Below are 12,459 nucleotides of genomic sequence, written 5' to 3' on the forward strand. Positions count from 1 at the left end.
GTGGCATTTGAAACTTACCTCCTTCTCCAGATCCAGAGCCATTATCTGAGAAGAAAAAGAGTGAATATGAATATTTTTCTTGGAAGTTTCATCGTATCAGTAGTGAAATATCTTATCAAATGCCAAACTGTGATACCCGTTCTCATAGTGCCCTTTCCTTTTTTTGATCTATTAACAGTTTATTCTTATATACCTATTTTATGCCCATCTCAAAATATAAATTCCTTTAATACATATTTATCTACATCTCATTCATCTTTGTACCCCATTCAGGAAATAGCCAAGTGCCTTGCACAGAGTAAAGACCAATAAATATTATTAAATAAATGGCTAAATATAAATAATTAATTCTAATTCACACATTTAAAAGGTAGAAGAAAATTTTAATTTTGTTAAAGCTTGAGAGGCATAATGAACAAACTGCTTTTATGAGAAAGAAAGAAAAGAGCTTTGGGTCTTGCTCCAAAAATCTTCCTTAATGAAATCTGTGGATAAAGGCCAAAAGATCAAAATGTAAAAAAAGCCCCAAGACTTAGAAGGAAATAACCTCAGGATGGAGGTTTTCACATTTACTAATGGAATGAAGTTCCTCCAGGAAACCCAATCAGAAGCACACTCACTAAGCTGTAGGCTGGAGACTTGTTACCAGGGAAATTAAAGAATCTCCCTCAAAGTTACCAGAAAGAAGCCAGGCTAAATATAACTAAGGTAAAATATGCATTTAATAACCCCAGGAAAACTAATACATAGAGCAGAGCACGCTGAAATAAAGCAGAGTAATGCTGCAGTATCGTCAGAGAAAGCAGGTGAAGAAATTGATGCTTTATCCAGCATTTTCCAGGGGAGGAGAGCCCGGTCCTAGAGAATCCATTTCAGTTCTTTCAACAGCTCTCCAGGCTGGGGGACACACATGGCACAATACTGGTCCTTTCCCTTCCAGCCCCTTCAAACGATGATTCAGGTCTCAGATACGGGATTGGAAAAAACACACAACTCACATATTACCAACTGCAAAATCTTCATAAGATTTTATAGAAAGCCTTAATTTGGGCTCAAAAGTGATATTTATACATTTTTTACATCAGCCCTTCTTAATGATTCCTCCATTATAGTCCTATCATTCCAGACTGAAGGGGCACATGAATGTGATTTAGTGAAAAGAAACGGGCTTTGGCATCAGACAGACTTCGTGTTAGTCCCTGATCTGTTTTGGATCCACAGACAATTTTAGGTTCCTACCAAGCCTTAATGTCCTCATACATTAAAAGAAAAAAAAAAAGGGTAAATAGTGTCTATCTTGCAAATTTACTGCTGCAATTAGATGAGAAAAAGTATAGGTAAGTCTCTAGCAGGGGTCCCCAGTCCACATTTACTGCACACTGCATAAAACGCCACGTAAAAGATTCCTTTTTTCACATGTGGATCCCACCACGCCTCTGCTCAAACATCTCCCAAGACAGAGAACTCTACTTAACCACGGCATCCCTCCACACACTTAGACAGCTCTACTTAGAACCACCTTCCTTACTCCCGGTAACTCCTGCTCATTACTCTCTGTTACTCTCCTAAACTTCACAGACTGAGCTTCCCACTTCTTGTAGAATTAAGAATAAAGGGAAAAAACCCTTGAAACATGCTAAGTGAAGAAGGCCACTCTTGTGTGATTCCATTTCAATGAAATGTCCAGCATGGGCTAATCCAGACAGAGAAGGTAGCCGGGCGGTTGCCTCGGGCTGGAGGATTGGGGGAATGAGAAGCAACTGCTAAAGGGTATGGGGTTTCTTCTTGAGGGGGTAAGAATTTTCTAAAATTGACTGTGGTGATGGATGCACAATTCCATGAATATACTAATTTAACTGCACACTTTAAACGGGTAAATTGTATGGATGTGAACTGCATCTCAATAAAGCTGATTTTTTTTTTTTTAATGATAAAGGGAAAGTGGAAAGGGAGACAGACTGGTACCAACGATGTCGGTCTATTTTCCCAGGGTCTCGCCCTCTCTACCCTGGGATAACGCCAACCTCCTGGCCCCTCCAGGCTGGCATGGGAACGGCTCCATGAACTTGCTCCAGAAGGAAGTGGCTTTTTCTCGTTCCAGTGTGCTCCAAACTATGGCATTTATATGGCTCTTTTGCCTATTCCTGGTTCAAAATGCCTGGCATCTAATTCAGCCCCGTAATTCTCACATTCCTACACCAGCAATGCTCACTATGAATGCTGAAGAATCAACATAAAAACATATCTTCTCTGAGTAGGTAATGAGGAAAAGAAAGAAAAGTGAAGGGGCAGGAGAAAGAGAGTGGAGGGAGGGAACTCTATTTAAAATTGTCTTTATGACCAAACTTTTCTTGGGAAAACACTCCTTTGTTCTTTCTGTTCCACTCACACTGACTGGCGACACAGTGCCAGGCACTGCAGTAAGTATTAGGGATAAAATGATAATTAAGACCTGGTCCTAGAGCACTCACTCCCAACCTCTTTTTATTGTTAACCCACGTCTAATTTTAATAAATATAAAAATATCACACCTTACCTTTAACGTCATTTACAATTCCCCAATAAATTTAAATTACTGTGACTACTCTGATGAGGTTGAGCTCTTCTTGAAGATTATACTTCCATTGTACACACACCTTCCCCAATACACCCTGACGTGCACATAACACACCTCCCCAGCTGCACACACAGCCTTCCCAGTAAGAATCGTGGACCTTGCTGGCGACAGATGTGTCAGATAAATCCAATTCAGGATGATGCATACATAGGGATATGATGGCAAAAAAGGTGTGAGCAACTCTGCTGGGAGAGAAGAATGGCTGTCACCAAAGAACAATTTCACAGAGGAGAGATGCTTAAGCCTCACCTTGAAGCATAAGAAAGGAGAGATCAAGCAAGCAAAAGAGAATAATATTCCTGGCACAGGGATGAGCACCCATAAAAGCCCAAAGGGCATGAAAGAGACTGGTCCACTCAGTAAGGAACAGGGAGTTGAAAATAGCATCCTATAGCTTAGCTCATTACAATCATTACCCAAGCCCAGGCAACGAGGATAACCATTTAACAACTTAGGAAACTGGATCAGGAGGTTAGGTGACTTGTCCAAGGTCATAACAGTAAGTAAGAGTGAGAGCTACTTTAAGGCCAGGTCTTTTAACCCTTGTGCAGTGCTCCTTCCAACCTACAGCTCCCCACACTGCTTCCTAATGCTTAACCTTCACTACTTCTCAAAGCACTTGGCATCTTAAACACATGCTCCCTATAGATGGTGCATAATTAATTTGGGATTGTAAAGAACCCCATATTCCACTCATTTCTAGGTAAGTCGATGAAACATAAAGAACTTAGAGATGTATGTAAGAACCACCCCAAATAATAATAATTTCTTCAAGCACCTAATTATTTAGTAAAAGCAAGAACTTCTGAACACTGTAATAAATAGGGAAAGCAAGGAAATGGAATAGAATACAAAAGAATAATCTCCACCTCTGCAGCTAACCTCCACATGACAACTCCAACTACAATACCTCACCTGCATCCTTCCCCCCAAACACTAATCCAAGTAAGAAACTAACAGTAATGCCTTCCAAAATTCAAGGCAAAGAGAAGAAAGTAAATACAAACAACTTTGGGGGAGAGGGAAAGGAAGGAAAAGAGAAGCAAAAGAAAATAGTTTTCGAAGAAATAACATCCTGGGATGCCGCTAATGGCTTTCTTTGGATATTCCTCACCTTTTCTCAGGAAAAAAAACAAAACATCAACCAGATACAGCTCATTTCCCACCTGAAATCTTATTCTAATCATCAAACCAAAGCGTAAAGGGCTTACAAAGTCCCCACAAAGCCTAAAAATGCACTGAGAAGTAACACAGTGAGGACAAGACCACTTGGGGCTAAAAAGCAATATGACATACTACATGATTCCATTTATATGAAACCACCAGAATAGGGAAATTCATAGAGAAAGAAAGCAGATTAGAGGTCACCGGGGGTTACAGGAGAGAATGGGACATGACTGCTTAATGGATTTCTTTTCTTTCAGGATGATGAAAAAGTTCTGGAACTAGACAGTGGTGACAGTTGCAAAACATTGTGAATGTACTTAATGCTACTGAATTGTACAATTTAAGTGGTTAAAATGGTAAATTTTATTTTATGTGTATTTTACTATATGTATTTTATTTTGGTGATACATGCACTGCTTCGTTTATTCCTTGTATGTATGCAATTATATTCTTTTATACAGACATGAAAATTAAAGCTAGGAGGCATTTCATAATTTGCCTATCATATTGAGGTTTAGAGAGAGCTGGGGGAAGGCATTATGTACTTTACCACAAAGACATATCTAAGACCTAACAACCCACATTCCTGTGGGTTTGAACTCATTTGTGAAGAGGATCTTCAAAGATACTATTTAGAGGATGCCAAATAGAATCAGGGTGGGTCTTAATCCAATATGATTCAAGTCTTTAGTCTGAATTCCCCAGGGGAAGCAGCTGGCTGGCTGGCAATTTCAGCAAGAGCCAATGCTGAAATTGAGCCTATATTATTCTTCTGACTACTGAAATCCTCAGTTCTAGCTTTTTAAGACCTCAACTGATTGGAGGAGATTGCCCACATTCATGAGGGCAATCTCCTTTGTTGACTGTAGATGCAATCAACTGCTTGTAGATGCAAATCCAATCTCAAAATACCCTTATAGAAACAAGATGAGCAATGCTTGAGCAAATAACTAGATGCCATAACCTAGCCAAGTTGACACATGAAATTAGCCATCACAATAAAAGAAAAATCTATTTAAAGGGGGTGGGGATGCGAGCAACAAAATGAATTGGGTACAAAAAAGAGCCTCCCCCACTAACTTTTTGCACAATTACCACCAACAATCAATGCAGCAGTTAACTCTTGGGAATACACCTCTGAAACTTCCTTTTAGAAAATATGGTGAAACCATTTCTAACATGTACTCAGAAGAATATAGGACATACCAGAGTAGCATGGTCCTCTCGTTACTACCGTTATCTCTTTCTGCTGCTTACAAGCAGCCCTTCTGAGAAAACATTCATTTTGATAAGTGTCCCCATTTGATCCACAGACAGGAATGTAATTTGTATGGCACTGCAAAAGAAATAAAAATAAATTCTCAGGACTAAGCATGAATATTAATAGTTCATTTCATATTCATGAATGCAAGACCATGGTATCATGACATACTTCGACTACAGAATAATTTGTTCTTTTCTTTGGCTTAAAGAAAGTTATGCTACTTCCTCATACCTTTTTTCACATCCATAATGAAAATAACTATCAACTGTCATAAAAATGTGAATGTACGCTCCTACCTCAGCTACTTCATTTGCTTACTATGAAGGCCCAGTGAGATAATATAAGAGGAAATTCTTGGGAACATTTTCAAAGCAGTTTATGTAATGTCATTTATTATTATCAAAACTCATTTACTCACTACCCAAGGTAAATGTTACAGAATATACAAAACAATATAAGACGATCTCTGTTCTGAGAGACCTTACAATCTTGTTAGAAAGCCATAAAAATAGGAAAAAAACCAATACTGCAAAGATAAATCGTGTACCAATCAATAGGGTAGGCAGGAATCCCTAATACTGTAAACTGGAATATTCTAGGAAGGTCTCCTAGGAGGAAACAGAATGTGAACTGGGCCTTGAAGAATGAGTAGAAATAAAAGAGATGAAGAAAAAAAGGCAACACACATCTGAGAAATGGCATTAGACTTGCATATGTAAAAATGTTAAGCAGACAAATATGGTTAGACTTCACAACAGGTCCATCTGGGGAAACATTCCCAAAACGACTTGATCTAGAAGATCATAATGGATGAGGCGTTGGAAAGGCAAGCAGAGCCAGATCCTGAAGGGGTGTGTTTTATTTTTTTAGTGTCTTGCCAAGGAGCCTACACATCATCCTCTAGGGAACAAGAACTGAAAATTTCTGAGCAGAAGATTGACGTCATGAACATTATCCTCATTAAAAATTTTAAATAGCATTCCATTATCTACAGGTCTTTTTAGTCATAACAGATATTTTATTTTGATGCTGTAAATAATATACACTCACAAATGCATATTCAAAAATAATCAAGAAGTAAAAGAAAACTCCCATAAGTTGCAGCATTCACCTGTTTTTCAGTTATAGCCATTCCAGTAGCAGCAACCCTGGCCATTTTAGCTTTAACTTCCATCCCCTGCTCTAGGCACACAGTGGCTCTAACCCAGAAGCTACGTAAATGTCAGTAAATTAAATTAAAATAAACTGTATATATTTTTTAAATTCAGCATGACTTAGGAGAATTGTAATAGTTTTACTATAGGTTAAAGGGGGCTTAAAGCAGAAAGTCATTTTACAAATAAAAACTGTTAGTCAACCATGAACAAAAGAACGCTTTTTAATTTTTTTAATTGAAATATAACACACATAAAGAGTGCAGAGAGGATAATTCAGTTCAATTAATTTTCTGCAAAGTGAGCACACACATAAAAGCACTCAATAAAGAGAACACTGCCAGCACGAGAAGCGACCTGATGCCACCTCCTAATTACTAGCTCCCCCAGGCATCCACCATCCTGACTTCTCATGCCTTACATTAGATGTGCATGGCAGAAATACAAGATTCCAAACTCTTATGTGTAGACTCTTTTCTCATTTTTGTTTTCATTTCAGTATTATAAGAATTAATAAATATACATGTTTATTAGAAAAATTAAAGAACTAGCAGGAAGTAACAAACCTATTTAACATATATTTATGTGTAAATATTTGCTATGACTATAAAAATGTGACTGCAAGTTTTGTAGTTTGCACTCTGATACAATGTAATAAAAACAGAAATTAACAACAAAAGAAGTTCAACAAACTCTTAAAAGCCCCAAATAAGTTACAAAATTTAAACCATCTTCCAAAATAATGAGTCACAAAAAAAAAAAAAAATCACATGAGCAATTATAAACTATTTGGAAAATTTAAGAGACAATATATCAAATTTTATAGGCTGTACTCAAAGGCAAATTCTAGACAATTAAATGTTTTCATTAATAAACAAAATATTTATTTTGCTAAGCATTCATCTAGAGGTAGGGAAAAAAGTATGGTACATCCAAATGATGGAATACTGTTAAGCCACTAGAAAGAATAATTGAGAAAACAAAGGCTAAGAAGCATGTTGATATTTTATGGGAATATTGATTATAAAATCATACAATAACCCAATTATATAAAATGTTAAATAGCAATGCACTATTCATCAACAATTCCACTTTTAGTAATCAAGCCTGCATAAATACCAGTATAGGTACATAAAAACATATCTAGGATGCTAACAGCAAAAAGGTTGAAAACAATCTAAATGTTTATCAATAGGTGAACAGATAGATAATTAAATTGTGATACATCTACACAATGGATCTCTCAATGCAAAACGAATTAGCTCTGTATATACTGACTTGGAAATATAACAATGCTATACTGTCAAATTAAAAAAGCATGTTGCACTCAGAGAGCCTCTTTGTTGCTCGGATGTGGTCCCTTCTCTCTCTAAGCCCACTGGGCAGGTGAATTCACTGCCCTCCCCTCTACATGGGAGGTGACACCCAGGGGTGTGAATGCCCCTGGCAACGTGGGAAATGACTCCTGGGGATGAGCCTGAACCCAGCACTGTGGGATTGAGAGGATCTTCTTAACCAGAAAGGGAAAGAGAGATGAAACAAAATAAGGTTTCAGTGGCTGAGAGATCTCAAATGAGCTGAGAAGTCACTCTGGAGGGTATTCTTATGCACTATGAAGATATCACTTTTTAGGTTTTAATGTGTTGGAATGGCTAGAGGGAAATACCTGAAGCTGTCAAACTGCAACCCAGTGACCTTGATTCTTGAAGACGATTGTATAACTATGTAGCTTGCACAGTGTGACTGTGTGACTGTGAAAATCTGGTGGTTCGCATCCCTTTATCCAGTGTATGGACAGATGAGTGGAAAAATGGGGACAAAAATTGGATGAAGAACAGGGTGAGATGGAGGGGATGGAAAGATTTAGGTGTTCTTTTTTTTAATTAGAAATTACTTTTATACTCTTTGCATGGATAGTTCAACTATAATTTAACAGAAATAAAGAAAATAATACACAATGAAATCATACAAAGTAGGTGGCTTGATTCAAGATGCTGCTTTGTATCTGCAACATTACTGACGGAAACTTCCCCTCACCCCTTACAAACACATTCATCCATAAAAGAAAACAGAAAAGAGCCTCAATTCGCAAGTTTTTCTAATTTTTTTACCACAAGTGCTGTTACTAATTTTTAATCTGCTGGAAGGAGAGACAGAGTTAGAGAGACACAAAGACATGAAAACAGACAAAAAGGATATATAAATACAGACAAGAAAAGGTACAGTGAGCCAATAGGTGTTTTTTGCTTTTATTTTTATTTTGGAGTAAAGAAAAGGTTCAAAAATTGATTCTGGTCATGAACACACAAATGTATGATGGTGCTGTGAATAACCCAATTGTACACTGTGGATGACCATAGGGTGTGTGAATATATCCCAATTAAACTGTATTAAAAAAAAAGTAAATGAACAATGGCGGGGAGGGGATGTTTTAGATGTTCTTTTTTTTTATTTTAATCTTTATTTTATTTTTTGGAGTAATGAAACTGTTCAAAGTTTGATTGTGGTGAATGCACAACAATATGACGATACTATGAACAAGTGATTGTATACTTTGAATGACTGCATGTTATGTGATTATATCTCAACCAAATTGCAATAAAAAAAAGCATGTTGCAGAATAATTGGTATAACATGAGTCTATCTCTGTAAACACAAAAAAGAAATCACACACACACAAAGAAAAAGTCTGAATGAATACACAGCAAACTGTGAACAGTGGCTCCCAATGAAAAACAGGAATAGAGAGGGAAAGAGAGATTATCACTTCCTACTTTATAAGACTTCTGAATTGACTGAATTTGTTATAGCATATATTTCTGAAGTTCAAAAACTATATACTTTTTAAAAGAAAACACATGAACCACTACAGAAGGAATGGACTACTGAACAAATATATCCCAAAATGAAATTTTTGCAGGAAAAAAAACCTGGCTAAAACTCACACACCATATATTAAAATAATTCCTATGGAATAAAAAAGATAAATGTAAAAAATAACCCTGTAAATAAACATTTACATATGTAGATGAATAGTTAATTATCACAGGCTGGGAAAGGACTTTCTAATCATGAAAGTCAACAGAATCAATTGTAAAGGAAAAGACTATGTAAATAACTAAAACAGCTGTATGTCAAAAATATAAATGATCAAAGTTTTAAAATTTGGAGAAAATATTATAACAAGTATGACAGGATATTATCATAACTCATAAAGAGCTCATACAAATTAATAAAAAGCAGACAAAATCCTGTAATAAAATCTTGTATTTAAATTATGTCCCAGAAGGCTTATATTAACACTGAAAGCATGCTGAATCATAAGCAAGTTTTTTAAATGAATTGAGAGGTACTACTAAAGCATCCAGCAGGGAAGTATTTAATCCATATAGCCTGTGAAATTGTTTTTAAGCTTACAATAACCTGAGTCTAACTTGAACAGATGACTAAGCTTACAGGAAGCAAAGTGCTCAAAAGAAGGTTCACTCAGCAGTTTGATCAAACCCCCTGTAAGGCCTTAGGCAGTTTGCCCCTACAAGGCAAGGAACCTGTCTTTAAACATCTTGATATCCTAAACATTTAGCCTATTCACTGGCACAAAGCACACACTGGATAAAGGTCTATTGATCTCAACTCCTAACTTTTATTTTCCTTTTCTGCTTTGGCATAAGGGAAGAGAGCACGTGAGGGATTCAGACAGAGCATGAGAGGACTTTCTAGATGTTCAAGTATGTTAAAAAGGTCAAATAAGGCTATTTCTTTATAATCTTCAAGTTACAAGGAAAGACCTTCAAAGAACGAAGAAAAGCAGAGTCATAAAGACAAAAGTGTTAAATCTAACATCAAAATTTAAACTTTTTAATGTCAAATATATATATAAACAAAATGGAAATGAAAATCATAGGAAGAAAATTTCCTTAAAATACAGAATTATTTTTTGAAATCTATATAAGCTGTAAAGGAACCATCTCTAAGAGTAATGCTATTAAGAGATTCATGTATTTAAAAAGAGAGGTGAAATACATACACATTTGTATGCATGCAGACTATTTCTAAAAGGGAACGTAAGAAGATAATAACAGATGTTGCCTCAGAGAAAAGCAACTAGGAGACTAGTTTTCCCATGCAGGGTGGCTAAAATTCCTGCAAATACCACAGACCCTAGAGAGCCAGAGGGAAAATCCCAGAAAAGAGGGTCAGAGAAGAAGAGTCTCACATTCTTAGATATGAACTTAAGACCAAATTTCTGTGGACTCATGATGGAGTGAGACAACCAGGTAGGTCTCAACATGCCTAAGTGAGGACCTTGAATCTCTTATGCCCCCCCGCCCCCGAAAAAAGATCTTCCTTATACTTCTAAGCAATTATTCATGGTGCTGGTTAGATGCATGCAAAGTCTACCTTAGTATAAAACTAGCCCCTTTTAGGAGGGTTTGGGGAGGGGGCAGGACAGCCATACAGAACAGACTGGCCAGCTCAGCTCAGCCTGGAGACTGCCCAGGAGAAGTCCTTCCACGAGGCTTCAGGATCAGCTGGAGAACCCTTTTGGACCAAGAAGAACCCTACCAGTGGAACCACACTGCACCCACCTACCTTCCTTCTCCACCTGAACTCTCCACTGCTTTTAAGGAAAACAGGTGTGATGGTTATAATTTTCAGAGTTTCCATTTGCAAAGATCTCTTTCTGATTTTGACCCTTATTGCAAGATCATCAAAAGGGTAGGAAACACGCCTTCTCTTTCCAGATGGAGTCCTGATGCAAAGAGAATTACCTGAGATCTGAGGTCCTAGGGTTCCTGTAAATACCAACTCTCCTCTGCCTTTATCCCTGATTTCTGGACCCGTTATTCCCCTTAAAATCCAAAACAAGGGTCTTCAGAACATGATCACAAGTGAAAAAAATTCTAGTTTCTGCTTTGTCTCATCTAAATCCAGAATCAGTGGCTAACTTGTGAGAAATTCGGAAGCCAGAGAATCATTTAATCACAGAAAGTAAAAAGGATGGATCGGATGTAATACATTTTGTCTATTTCTTTTAGACAAGAGAATCACCAACTAAAACAGAACCTGAAAAACAAAGACAAGCCCGCTCATAGCCTGAGGGTCCTTCTAGTCCATTTTTCACCCTGACCTACCCTCAGATGAAAGGGAAAGAGAGCAACCAGAAGGAGGAAAGAAAACACTACCAACATTTTAAATAAAAGGTTATCCTACAAATCTGCACCTTATTTTCTTTCAGTGGTATTACCTTACATTTGTTAAGAACTTTACATTTTTCAAAGCATTTTCACAGTCTGGCCTCTTAACACCATGAAAAAGCATGGAAAGCACAAATAATAGGATTTTATCCGACCAAAAAAGGAGAACTTGTGGGCTGTAAATCCAATTTCCATGTGGGGTTCCAGGTATTTTAAGCATTTTTAACCTGAAGAATTTAAAATTATAAAATATGAAAAAGAAAAAACACTTTTTAAAAAAATGTTTGGTTTCCTCACCTGAAATTGGCATGCACACTTCAAACCATCTCCATCTTCTTTACAGACTCCTCCATATTTACATGATGAATCATCACAAACTCTTACATCAGACTCCCTCACATTTAATTCTGTAAAAGAGGAAAAATAATTTCATATATAGTTGGCTTTTTGCATCCAAATGTACCAAATAAACAAAAGAAAGGAAATCTTCTAAATGTATGCAGCATATCATTCACAAGTATAACAATCAAACATAATATACAGAAAGCAAGTTCTATAGAACACAAAATGTTCAGTACTCCTTAAAGAGAATCTTGCACTATAATATGCCTGAAAGTAAGCCAAACCAAACTAAAACTCAAAATTTGAGGATTTAACATAATTCCTAAAGTTTAATCTATAGAATTTTTCTACCTTGGCCTGCCAAGACCAATAGAAATTGTCTTCATATTTCAGATTATTTTTCTTAAGGATAACTTAAACAGGAATAACTAGAAGGAATCTTAATCCTTTCAGTACCCAGAATAAATTTTGGGTGCTCATATTCACTCTAAACAAACTATTTTCATTACAAAACAATTTTAAAAGACTTAAATTTTTAAATAGCAGCTTTAATTTTACTCTACCAATGGAAGCTGAGTCAACCCACAGACTAGCACCCTGTGGTCATTTTGCACCAGTTCTGGAAGCATCAAATTAAGCTTTCTAGGTCACCAAATACATTGCTTCAAGATTAGTGCTACATAAAGCTGCCAATTTGGGATTGGGTGAAAAGTACGC

The 12,459-nt window shown here is 36.7% G+C and overlaps 1 protein-coding gene across 1 annotated transcript in view; it reads right to left on the reverse strand.

The window, feature by feature from the left end:
* The window catches only part of TMEFF1 (transmembrane protein with EGF like and two follistatin like domains 1), a 96,060-nt gene that overhangs the window by 64,405 nt on the left and 19,196 nt on the right, over positions 1–12,459 (reverse strand). The window contains exons 2-4 of the mRNA XM_037797892.1: positions 11,698–11,807; positions 4,991–5,120; positions 19–45 (exon numbers count right to left, since the gene is read on the reverse strand). Coding sequence (XP_037653820.1) covers positions 19–45; positions 4,991–5,120; positions 11,698–11,807 — 267 coding nt within the window. The remainder of the gene's footprint in view (positions 1–18; positions 46–4,990; positions 5,121–11,697; positions 11,808–12,459) is intronic.

Source organism: Choloepus didactylus, chromosome 10, assembly GCF_015220235.1.
Source record: "Choloepus didactylus isolate mChoDid1 chromosome 10, mChoDid1.pri, whole genome shotgun sequence".
NCBI lineage: Eukaryota > Metazoa > Chordata > Mammalia > Pilosa > Megalonychidae > Choloepus > Choloepus didactylus.